The 12,079-nt window shown below is 35.9% G+C and overlaps 1 protein-coding gene across 1 annotated transcript in view; it reads left to right on the top strand.

Moving 5' to 3' along the window:
- The window catches only part of LOC118982521 (catenin alpha-2), a 100,864-nt gene that overhangs the window by 39,024 nt on the left and 49,761 nt on the right, over positions 1–12,079 (top strand). Inside the window, exon 6 of the mRNA XM_037039617.1 lies at positions 5,521–5,702. Within this exon, the coding sequence (XP_036895512.1) occupies positions 5,521–5,702 (182 nt within the window). The remainder of the gene's footprint in view (positions 1–5,520; positions 5,703–12,079) is intronic.

Below are 12,079 nucleotides of genomic sequence, written 5' to 3'. Positions count from 1 at the left end.
GAAGAACAAGCTCCCATTGTACTTCATTTCATCAAGTACGTTATGGGTGGAAACAAAAGTCAGATGCCACCTATCTACATCATCAGTTATTTCTTCACTCAACAGGTGAAAACAGTAGTATTTTCTGAAGGATTTCTCATCATGAGTTATGAACATAGTCCAGGATATTATGAAAATATGCTGCTATGATAGAGCACTTGCTGATTTGTCTTTGAAATCCACCGTGTGGTCTGTGTGATTAACTTGGAGCAGACAGCATTAGTTATTGAGTCAGCCTACCGTAGCCTGTAATTATACGATGACAAATCAGAGGCATAGAATTAAGTTGGAAATAAGAGGGTGCATTGAATTGCTGAGATGACAGATAGTTGAACTTTTGGCCAGAGAAGTGTGTTAACTTGGTCAAAATTTTGAAGGAAGCAGAAGTTGTTTTTGACAAAGGCAGTTGCTCTTTCCAGCAGCCAGTTACTCTGGCTAATGGCCTTATTTTGTGTTCTCATTCAGACATTTCTCTCTGAAGTATTAAATTAATCTAAAAGGAGGTTAAGGTGGGGGGAAAAGCTTTTAGAACCCACTCCAACATTGCTCTCAAATTCTGAAATTAGAATGTTTATTCTCCTCATGTGTCCCTGTCTGTTGCCTCTTTAAAACATTTTATGAAAGAGACCAAGTGAGTGAGAGAACAAATGAGTGAAAGAGTGAGAATGACCATACCCTGGAATAATGGAATGTAGAAGTGATCGGGCCTTGACATGACATCTTACAAACTCTTTTTTTTTCCACATGTTGTTATAGCTAAAATTGGTCAGCAACAATTCTTGGGCACTTAACCTTGGTGATAGAATGTATTATTTGGAATGATGCAGACTTGATTTTAAATATGGGCTTGACCATGCTATGTAACTTGGAGGCTTCTTTCTTAACATCTTCATGCCTCATCTCTTTGCTTATATATACAGCATCCTGTCTTGGAATGTCATTCAGAGATCTGCATGATAAAATGTATCACAAGATGTTATATAATGTTAGGCTGATTAAGATGATGATGATGCTTGTAACATTAGGGAGTTATTCATCAGAAGGTTGCCCAAATAGTTTATTCTGAAAGCTGGACAATTTGGGCAGTTATGAAAATTTTTACTTGAATTAATGGGACAAGTACTTCAACTTTCCAGTTTACTTTACAGCCTGAGACTGGTAAAAGTCAAAGGACCCATTTGTTAACTACTTTTAGTCATTATCCTGCTTTAAATTAAAGTGAATAGAAATGGATGCATTGAGTTTTAGTCCTTTTACTAATTATTTCCAAACATTCATTTACTGGTAGCGCTAATGTTAGACTCTTCTTGCTCTGTGTTTAGGAAATGAACTCTTGTCAGGTTGGAGGCCTGTAGACCTCAAAAATCATTTTTTTCTTTGAGATTGGAGAAATAATTATAAGAAAAGATCCTTGAGCTTTAGATTGAAGAAAAGATTCTGAGCTAAGTGGTTGTTGGCTTGGATCAGTGATTTGTACTTTTATTTAATAAGTAGAATTTATCACAAAAAATGGTTGGCTGTGAACCTGGGATGAGAGGGTTGGCAACTTTGAGGATTCAAGTGTCTGATGCCACAGATTTGGGCTCCCAGATCAAGCAGATCAACAATCTGCAGAGCTCTGCTTGGCTGCTATGAACAGAAGCAGCAGCAACCCTCAGGTCCTAGGTGGTCACATCACACAAATAGAAAAGCCAATTTATTCCCTATCCTCTTGGCCATGAAAATAATTTGTCTCATGTTCCCTTAGTTTGAATGAATGAACAATTGCATGTTATTTATTTTGTATTAAATTTGATTTCAATGTAAACAGTCTTTAATTTTTTTTTTCTAGCCAGAACGGCCTTAAAGTGTTAGCATTTGAAACTGCTGAGTTACATTGATAAGACCTAATTAAAACTCATATGATGAATGTTAATTTGATTAACTTGCAAATTTTGTAGTTTTTGGTCTACTGTTTATAGATAACTTTTTTAAAATTCCAGTTTCAGAAAAGGTCAATAATGCATTTTTAAAAGCAAGAGCATTTTAAAAGTATTTGGGAAAAGACTGGTTCATTGATAACTACACATGCAGAAGCTTATGTAACGACACTTGCACCCACATCACACAACATTAAGTGTGTCATGCAGCTGGAGCACCCTTAGACTCACAATAACATTTTCCTTGCAAATCTGCTCTGAGGGGGCCAGATTTTCTTCCAAAATGTGCCCTTAGAAAATGTTTGCCTGTTCTGGTAACTTTTCTTGAACTATGTTGATGTAGTAAGTGAAAAAAATTTAGGTAGTCAATCAAAAGATATCTATTGAGCTTCTATTCTCTAGAGGATGTTGAGGACTCTACCCTAAGGAAGATTAGAGAGAAGGTGGTGGTAGGACACTCATAAAAATTAGAGAGAAAAGTAAAGCAGATAGTATTCAAATGTTAAATTTCACAGTTGAAACTGATACAGTTCACAGAGAAGTGTGCATCCTTCAGTATACAAATTAACCCTCTTGTGATAACAGAAGGTCCGTTGCTTTCCATCGGAGGATTAAATGTAGAGTCTGGAAGTCTGCTGGATAGGTTTACAAAATTTTCTACAGAGAAGTAGGTAGTAGATGCTTTACATGATGCTGGTTAGGACTTGTGTGGTCTAAGTAAAACATTATCAATTTTGTGTGCGGAGGACAAATTACTCTAGGATAGCATTAAATCATCGGACAGGGATGCCTCTGGAAAAAGTGTATAGCAAGTATTAACTTCTGCAAATCCAAATCTATCTCAAATGCATTGGAATAACTATCTTATCATCAATACAATATAGCATATGTGAGTTTATAAGAAACTCTGGTGTATATAAAACACCATTTTAAATAGTTTTTGAAAGTACTTTAAAATTTTTTAAAATATAGTATTTTAAAATACATTAACTATAGTATCATTCCAGTCTGGCTATTTAATATGAATTGTAATTTGTATATAGACACCTACATACATACCTATACATAAATTATGTACTCACTCAGACATGTATTATTTATCTAAAGCCACATACATGTATGCATGGACATTATTAGTAAGCATGGCTCTCTACTGGTAAGAGGGAGCATCTAAGTAACTGCTAGTCCAAGGTTACTTTTATGCAAATAAGACAAAGACACCCCTTACTCTGGGCAGATGAACCATTATCTGTAAGATGCTCAGCCTGGTGGACAGCGATTTTAGTGACATTTGTTCCAATGAGCCAGGACCACTGTGCAGTGTCAAACCTGTATGGGCATGCATGGTGATTCAGTGTGCACAGTGGTTAAGCATGGTGTTAGCTGAGGTGGGTTTGAATCCTATTCCTACAGCTTAGTAGTAGTATGATGTTGGGCATTTAACCTCTCTGGGCTTTGGTATTATCATTAATAAAATAGTAATAATAGTACTAATTTTGTCCAATGATTACTTAATCTAATGATTAGATTAAGTTTTTTGACATGCATAGCTTCTCAGCACAGTACCCAGTAAATATCTGGTTGGGTTTCAGATCAATCTTTTGTTCATAGAGAGTCATATAGACTCTGAGCCCAATTCCTGACTTTGATAGCAACTAAGTAATAAGTTATGGGGGTAGCTGGAAAGAAAAAATGAATACAGAAATGATGTAATCATATTAGATAATGTTAACAATAATCTCACACATGCTTACTTTCATTTTTTTGTCAGACAAAACAGCACATTTATTTTACTTGCTGTCCATCATAGCATTCTGAGGTAATTGTTTATTATTCTTATACTATATCTGAAGATGTTAAAGATATGACCCAGTAGCAATGAGGCATGAAACCAACTCAGTATCAGGGCCTGAGTGAGACCAGTTTTTCTGAGCTTGTGTCCACTGATACTTCTACTAGGCACCTGCTACCTCTCCATCAAACAATTCACTGGGGAGAGTTTACAATTTTGGAAGCAGCTGCTCCTGTTATTTTACTTGTTCTATGCAAAAGTTGTAGGTCTCTGAAATCATGAGTTCTTGCTCTCTCTTCTGGAGAATGCCTGCATGCCCAAACCAGAGGGGTACTGGAACTGATAGTCTCATTCACCTGCTCCTTCTGTGAAGCAGATTGCACACAGTTCTGTGAGGGGGCACTGAGATGGTGTCAGATATTTCGGTGTGGGCCTGCTACATAAACAGTGCTTGCCAAATACAGCCGATTGTCTTTATTCGTGGTACTTATGTTCTGTAGTCACCATGAATACTTAATTAGCAATATTGAATTATTGCTGCTAGAGGAAACGGGGTTAGGTTTCTGAGAGCTGCTATTCTCAATACGTTCTTCAATCATATATAATCTTGTTTAATGGCTGGTTTTGTTTAGATACCTTATTTTATCATTGTGATTCACTTATTTTGAACCCACATGGCCAAGAGCACTATAACTCATGCCTGACTGAAGTGAACCTAATGCATGTATTTTCTCCATAAGGCACATCACAGGACACGAGGCAGAATTCCAGCTCTGTGCTTGGGGGCCACATTATATAGCAAAATCACTAACAGAAAGTGCAGAGATGTGGAAAGTGTGGCGCTAAAGATATCCCAGGAGGGATGCTTGTCTTTATATTAGTGGTGAAACAAGAAGACAGAATAAGAATATACCTTATTTAACCTCACCTAGGAACAAAGACTTTGGGTGCCTCGTATTTTTTCAGCTCTGGGCAGGTATTGATTTGAAGTAAATAAATTTTAGAGAGTAGGTAAATTTGCAAATAGAATCCGTGAGAAATGAGAATTGACTCTAGTTATTGCTTTTCTACATTCCCTTGCTTATAGACTGTTGAAAATCAACCTTTGCTTTCTAATCCTATATTTTAGCCCATCTCTGTCTACACACTCACAGGCTCCACAGGGAGCCTTGATCATACCAGGATTTCCATAGATGTGGTGGAAGAGGGCTGAGAATTGCTGTGCCATCCCTGAAATGCTCGGGGTAGGGGACTTTTGCTTGACATCCAACTGTAGATTCCTTCGCTAACACTCATAGGAAGTCTCCCCACCCTCCTGCACTTGGATGCTCGGATGGAGTTTAAAATTCCTTAGCGACAGAAGGCCTATTTTCTTCTTTCCCTTCTCAGAACAGATTTTGGTGTTCAAAGAGGTGCATTCTCTCATCTGGTAAAAGTTTCCTGAGACCAAATATAAAATTTGTCAAAAATAGATTCTTTTGAACAAACATATGTCATCAAAACGACAGAGAAATTCTGTTACTGTCAATGTGCATGTGCTTTTGGATCTCTGTATTTTTCGTATGTGGGAGTGGGGACGGGGAGTTTGGGGACCTTATCAGATGTCTGTGCTTTTTCCTTCCCCAGGATGGAAGAAACATACTTTCCAGAATTGAGGCACAGTCTATAAATTATGTCAGGTCTGGTTCTGCTGTTGACTGGAGGTAGAACCAATCTACTGTCTATATTTCCATTGTCACTATTCGTCACACTTCTCTGTAACCCACACAGGCCATCATGGCGCAACTACCACAGGAGGAGAAGGCAAAAATAGCTGAGCAGGTGGAAATATTTCACCAAGAGAAAAGCAAGCTGGATGCTGAAGTGGCCAAGTGGGACGACAGCGGCAATGATATAATTGTGCTGGCCAAGCAGATGTGTATGATCATGATGGAAATGACAGACTTCACAAGGTGAGGCCCAGAGGCAGAGTTGAAGATTTTCTCATTGAACCCAGAAGCATAACAGTATACATTAGCTTGCAAAAGCTTGCTGAAAAATTTAAATATTACCTAAAAGCTGGGTATAGATATTATACAATTTACATGTGTAAGTCAAAATGATCTGAACCTAATTCTTAGCACATAGTTTTTGGGTTGTTTTTTTTTTTTGGTTAGGGAAAAGAGGCTCATTTTTGTAACTATGATTGTTTTAATTATTTAGGCAGAGTCAGTCTTCCAACCGCTGGGGATTGGCTGGCTTATTTTTTTGTCTGTGCTATTTTGCAGTGTACCTAAATATTCTGAAGATAAAGTGAATGATTTGTTAATATCCTCTTGGGAAAATACATTTATGCATTTGTGTGAGTGTACAGATATACATGTGATATGTTTTAATTCTAGACCATGGTCTTAGTATTAACTTCAGCTCATTTTTACTCTTATGTGCAAAGCATTAGGTTCAACGAACTGATTTCATAATTTTGACAGGTTAATTAAAACTTGTGTATGTTTTATTCCCTTTTGCTCTGAGCAATGCTTTTAAAATATCAAGAGACCAGTCAGAATTTTGTCAGGAGCCTTTTCTTCATCTGGGTCATTACTGTTTCTGCCATTGTATTTTTAGTCTCCTCTTTAAAGGGAGGTGACATTTCTGTCCTGCCTACCACACAAAGGTCAAACTAAAGCAAAGCAAAGCTCAATGAAAAGATCCCTTGATTTTTAGTCCAAATATCAGGTAATTTTAGATCTGTCCCTTATTGTCTTTATCTGCAAAATGGGGAAATCATATGTCTTTTACAAACTTCACAGGATGAGTTTAATCCAAAAAAGATAATGTGTTTGTAAATTATGCTGCCATAGAAAGGTAAGCTCGTATTATACTGTAGATTTTTTTCCTGGCAACACAGGCACACACAGATACATGTAAACAAGGATGTTTTAATGACTCCACATTATATTTGTTATCAAAACTATGTAATATATATGGTAATGTCAAAACATCACCTCACAGGTAACAATTTTTTAATGATTGTTGAATGCTTCTAATAAGAAAAGGCTGCCATGGATTATAGGTTATAATAAAATATGGAACATTTCTACTTCATCTCCTCTACCCTTTGACCTTTGCCTCTGGCCGATATATACTAATAACATTACTTGGCCCATTCTCCAAATATTTTAGAATTGATTTTGACTTCAGTAGAATGATTTTACTGTTATTCGGGTGACCTTTGAGACTTTTAAATGTCATCATATTCATTAGAAGCTCAAATTTGTAAATTTAGTCTCTGTCAGCTTCACAAAGTTATTACACACACACACACACACAAGTAATAGTAGGAAAAAACAGCTTGGGCTATTATTTAAGACTTAATTTTCTACAAATCATGCTACTGTGGCAGGCTCAGTCATTACTTTTTAAGGCCTATGATGACTTAATTTGCTTGCTTTCAGGATTGTACCAGTACTTTATCTGATGGGTATTATGCAATCCATTAATAACATCACCTGAACAAATATTCTTATTAAAGTGAATGACAAATCTGCTCATGTTGCCAGTTATAATGCTCTACATAATATATAACTGTGCTCTAGGAAAAAAAATATTTGAGAAGGTCTCGTTATATGTTAAATAAGACAGAATTTTTATTAGTCAAAGTATAGTTTTAAAAGTGAAAGGAAGGCCACTTCAATTTCCTAGGGATTTCATGTAGTAATTTTATGCTGATTTGAATAATGGAATGTCTAGAATGCCACTGGTGATCGTTTCCTCCCCTGCTTGATGAGCAGTTTTGTGCCCACTTGTGAGGGCAAAGGGAGGAGAACAGTAATTAATGACCAGAGAAAAGAAGGCGGAGTGAATTGGAAACGGAACACTTGAAGGGAGATTTTGCCACCACCTCCATCTGCACAGCCTCTTCCTTAACAAAGAGATAGCTGACTTCAGACATTTTTTGTGGCCTCTCACCCAAGTTCACCGCATCTGTCCATGTGCATTATTGTTATTGCCTTTGCATTTTCCACTTCAAGAAGGAATAATTTCAGCTATGTATATCTAATAACTCCTATGAACTTTTATGCCTTATTGAAAGGAATTAAACCTTGACTATTCTTCTGAAGTCATATGTTTAAAGGACATTTCAATGCAGAAAATACCCTTGCATTTAGTATCTTATTATTTTATTCTTATCAGTAGCTGATTTATTAATTTGATTCAGTAACCTCAATGATATCCACTACAGTATTATTAAAATTGGAAAGGTTCTGCCTTCATTATTTATCTAAGAACTTCTTCATGGAGGATAAAACTCATTACGCCACCTGTCTTTCTCCTATTCAATTCTTGACTTCTAGCTCATGGGCAATGGCAGAAGCACTATAGTGCATGAGGTGAATCCATACTTATGTCATTTTTGCAAAGAAATAGCATGTGCTGGTCTTGTCAAAAAGAAGAGGTACAGAGGTGGCAAGAGCTCTGGAGAGAAACTCAAGTTTAGTTGTAGAGGAAGAGACAAAGCAAGCTATCTTTTGAGATTAACCATAAATTCTGATCGTGAAAGAACTAAGGTTCAGGCTAAGAAAATAATTTTTAGGGTACATTTAACTGTAAAGTTCCAAGGATAAGACTAAAAATAATGTAATTACCCCACTCTTCTCTGTCTTCACTCAGACACTCAATACCTCAGCCTAAGTTCCCCTGACTGGTTTTTCAGTTCCAATTCTTTACTCTTATCTGTTCATGCCTCATCACATCTGCCTACTAAAGGGAACCATTCAGCTCCCTTTGTAAAAAACTTTTATTACCTCCTTTTTGTATAAAATGAAATGAAAATCTTGACTTGTCTATCTAAGGTCAACATTTATTGATCTTTAGGTTTCTTTATCAATTTTGTACATATTTGTACTTCAACTTCAAGGCCATGATATTAATGACACTCCCTTAAATAGTTTAACTCACAGCCCCACAGCCAAACCTGATGCCTCATTAATCCCCAGATTCATTCAACTATTCTATGGTGTTGTCTTCATACTGTTCCAGGTGATTGGTGAAAGTGATATTTCCCAAGCATGTTTTATGGAACCCAGGCTTTGAAAAGCAGTTTCTAGGATTCAATGAGTTTGCAAATACATTCCTTACATATTATATTTCATTGTTGGAAAGTTACACTATATATTGACAGGTTAGATGTTTTGAGAAATCTATAGCAAATGAACCTTTTTTAAAAATTTTGATTAACTTCAAATTTAAGAATTCTGGATATTGAGTACATGAATTCAGAATGTACTCACAATTGATTTTTTTATGTTAACACCTACTGCCTTTTCATGAAATAAATATAAATTGTTGATCAGTGGTAGATAGCAGTGATATGGTAATAGTCATCTATGATTCAGTCTTTTTAATGTACTGCTTCCTAGAAAGGCTTCCAGATATTGACCCTTGTGTATCACCCATTACCAAAGGACAAAAGGTAATTGTACAAATCTATACAGCAGACCCAAATCTGTGGCTTGGTGTTCTTTCCAAGAAAACAAAAAATATATATATGTTCCTGATGGAACAATATGATGACTTCTATCTTTAAGATTACAAGATTTCTCAAAGCACCTTTTAAAACACCCCCAATAGAGACTCTGGTCCAATGTACATGTGTAAGTCACAGCAATATGAAACACAAAGGTAGGGAAACATAGACGGTGGACACCATCATTTTAAGATGGAGCTACAGCCAGTGGGGCCATTCCCTTTATCAACACAGCTTCCACTAACAGGAAGGCTCACATTTCTTGTCTTGTCTTTTCTGAGCCTGTTTTATATATATGTTGATGAAAGGTAGATGATAGATAGAAAGATAGATTTTTTTCTGTTGGCCATGTATTTCTTATTTCTGTGCCCCTTCACATTATTCAGACGACTGTGGCTCATTTTGACCTCTGCTGTCCAATAAAGTAATCACTGGCCATGTGTGTCTATTTGGGTTTTTTTAATTATGGTAATACACACACACATTACATATATAATTTACTAATTTAACCATGTTTAAGTGTATATTTCCATAGCATTATATACCTTCACATGGCTGTGCAGCCATCACCATCATCCATGTCTAAAAAATTTTTATCTTCCCCAACAGAATAACTGTACTATTGAGTGTTAGCTCCCCATTCTCCCCCAATCAGCCCCTGGGAACCACTGTTGTCCTTTCCATCTCTGAGAATTTGACTACTCCAAGTATCTCATACAAGTGGAAACATAAAGTATTTGTCTTTTTGTGACTGGTTTATTTCAAAATGTTCTCAAGGTTCATACATATTATAGTTGGCGCCAGATTTTCATCCATTTTAAGGCTAAATAACATATCATCGTATTTATTTATCACATTTTATTTATCCATAAAGCCATTGTTGAACACTTGATTTGATTTGCAGGCTATTCTGAATAATGCTGTGATGAGCATGAATGTACAGATACCTCTTTGGGATTTTGCTTTCAGTACTCTTAGGTTTATACCCAGCAGTGGAATTGCTGGATTGTATGATAATCGTATGTTGAAGTTTTGGAGGAACCACTGTACTGTTTACACAGTAGCTGTGCCATTTTACATTGCCATCAACAGCACCCAAAGTTCCCAACTTCTTTATATCCTCGCCAACACTTTTTATTTTCTGTATTTTTAAAATTTTTGCCTGTTTTTATAGTAGTCATCTTAATGTGTGTGAAATGATATCTCATTGTAGTTTTGATTTGGCTCCCCTAATGATTAGTGAAGTTACACATCTTTTCATGTGTAGAGATTAGCCATTGTATATCTTCTTCAGAAAAATGTCTGTTCAAGTCCTCTGCTTATTTTCTAATAAAGTTGATTAAGTTTTAGTGTTGAATTTTAGAAGCTTTTATATACTCTGAACATCAACTTCTTGTCAGGTGTGTGATTTGAGAGTCTTTTTTCCAGTTCTGTTGGTTGCCTTTTTTACTGTTGTGTGTTTTGTTTTGTTTTGTTTTGTTGGATGCATACAATTTTTTTAAAAATTGGACAGTCAGATTTATATTTCTTTTTTTGTCCTGTACTCTTGGTGTCAAATCTAAGACATCATTGCCAAATTCAATGTCATGAAGTTTTTTCTGTATATTTTCTTGCAAGATTTTTATAGTTTATAGTTTTATAGGTCTTATATTAAGAGCCTTTATGCATTTCAAGTTAAATTTTATATGTAGTATGAGATAAGAGTCCCACTTTATCCTTATGCATGTGGATATCTAGCTTCCCCAACATCATTTGTTGAAAACACTGTCCTTTTTCTGTTGACTATCATTAAAAACAATGTTACCATGTTCATGAGGGTTTATTTCTGGGCTCATTTCTGTTCTATTGGTTTATATGTCTGTCTTAATGCCATTACTACACTGTTTTAATTACTGGAGCTTTATAATGAGTCTTGAAGTCAAGGAGTGTAAGGCCCCCAACTATGTTCTTTTCGAAGGTTATTTTGACTATTTGGAGTGCCTTGAAAATCCAAATAAATTTTAGGATAGATTTTTCCATTTGGGGAAAAAAAAACCTATGGACATTCTGATAAGAAAAACATTGATTGCTTTGGATAGTGTTAACATCTTGACAATATTATGTCTTCTATCTATGAACATTGGGTAACTTATATATATTTGTGCATTTATTTTAGCAATATTTTGTAGTTTTTAGCATATACATCTTTTGCCTCCTTGATTATGTTTATTACTAAGTACTTTTTCATGTAATTACAAATGGAATTGCTTTTTTAATTTCTCTCTTAGATAATTTTTTAAATTGTTTATTTATTTATTTTTAGAGAGAAGGGGAGGGTGGGAGAAAGAGAGGAAAAGAAATATCAATGTGTTTGCCTCTCACGCACCCCCTACCAGGGGCCTGGCATTCAACCCAGGCATGTACCCTGACTGGGAATCAAACCAGGACCCTTTGGTTTACAGGCTGGTACTCAGTCCCCTGAGACACACCAGCCAGGGCCAGATAGTTCTTTGTGTAGAGAAATGCAACTGATTTTTGTATGTTGATTTTGTATTCTATAACTGCTAAATTCATTTATTCTAATTCTTTATAGAAAGCTTAGGGTTTCTATATCTAAGTCACGTTATCTGTAAACAAAGATCATTTACTTCTTCCTTTCTCATATGGATGACTTTTATTTCTTTCTCTTGCTTCATTGTTCTGGCTCTGACTTCCCGGAGTCTGCTGAATAGAAGTAGCAAAGTGGCATCTTTGTCATCTTCCTGATCTTAGGGAAGAGAAGCTTTCAGTCTTTCACCAATTAACTGTGATGCTAACTCCAGATTTTTTAAACTTGTTTTATGA

This window comes from Sturnira hondurensis, unplaced genomic scaffold (assembly GCF_014824575.4).
Source record: "Sturnira hondurensis isolate 20B ecotype Veracruz unplaced genomic scaffold, ASM1482457v3 Scaffold0002039, whole genome shotgun sequence".
In the NCBI taxonomy this organism is placed as follows: domain Eukaryota; kingdom Metazoa; phylum Chordata; class Mammalia; order Chiroptera; family Phyllostomidae; genus Sturnira; species Sturnira hondurensis.
Note: the sequence above shows the minus strand (reverse complement) of the source record. Positions and strands in the feature narration are given on the sequence as shown.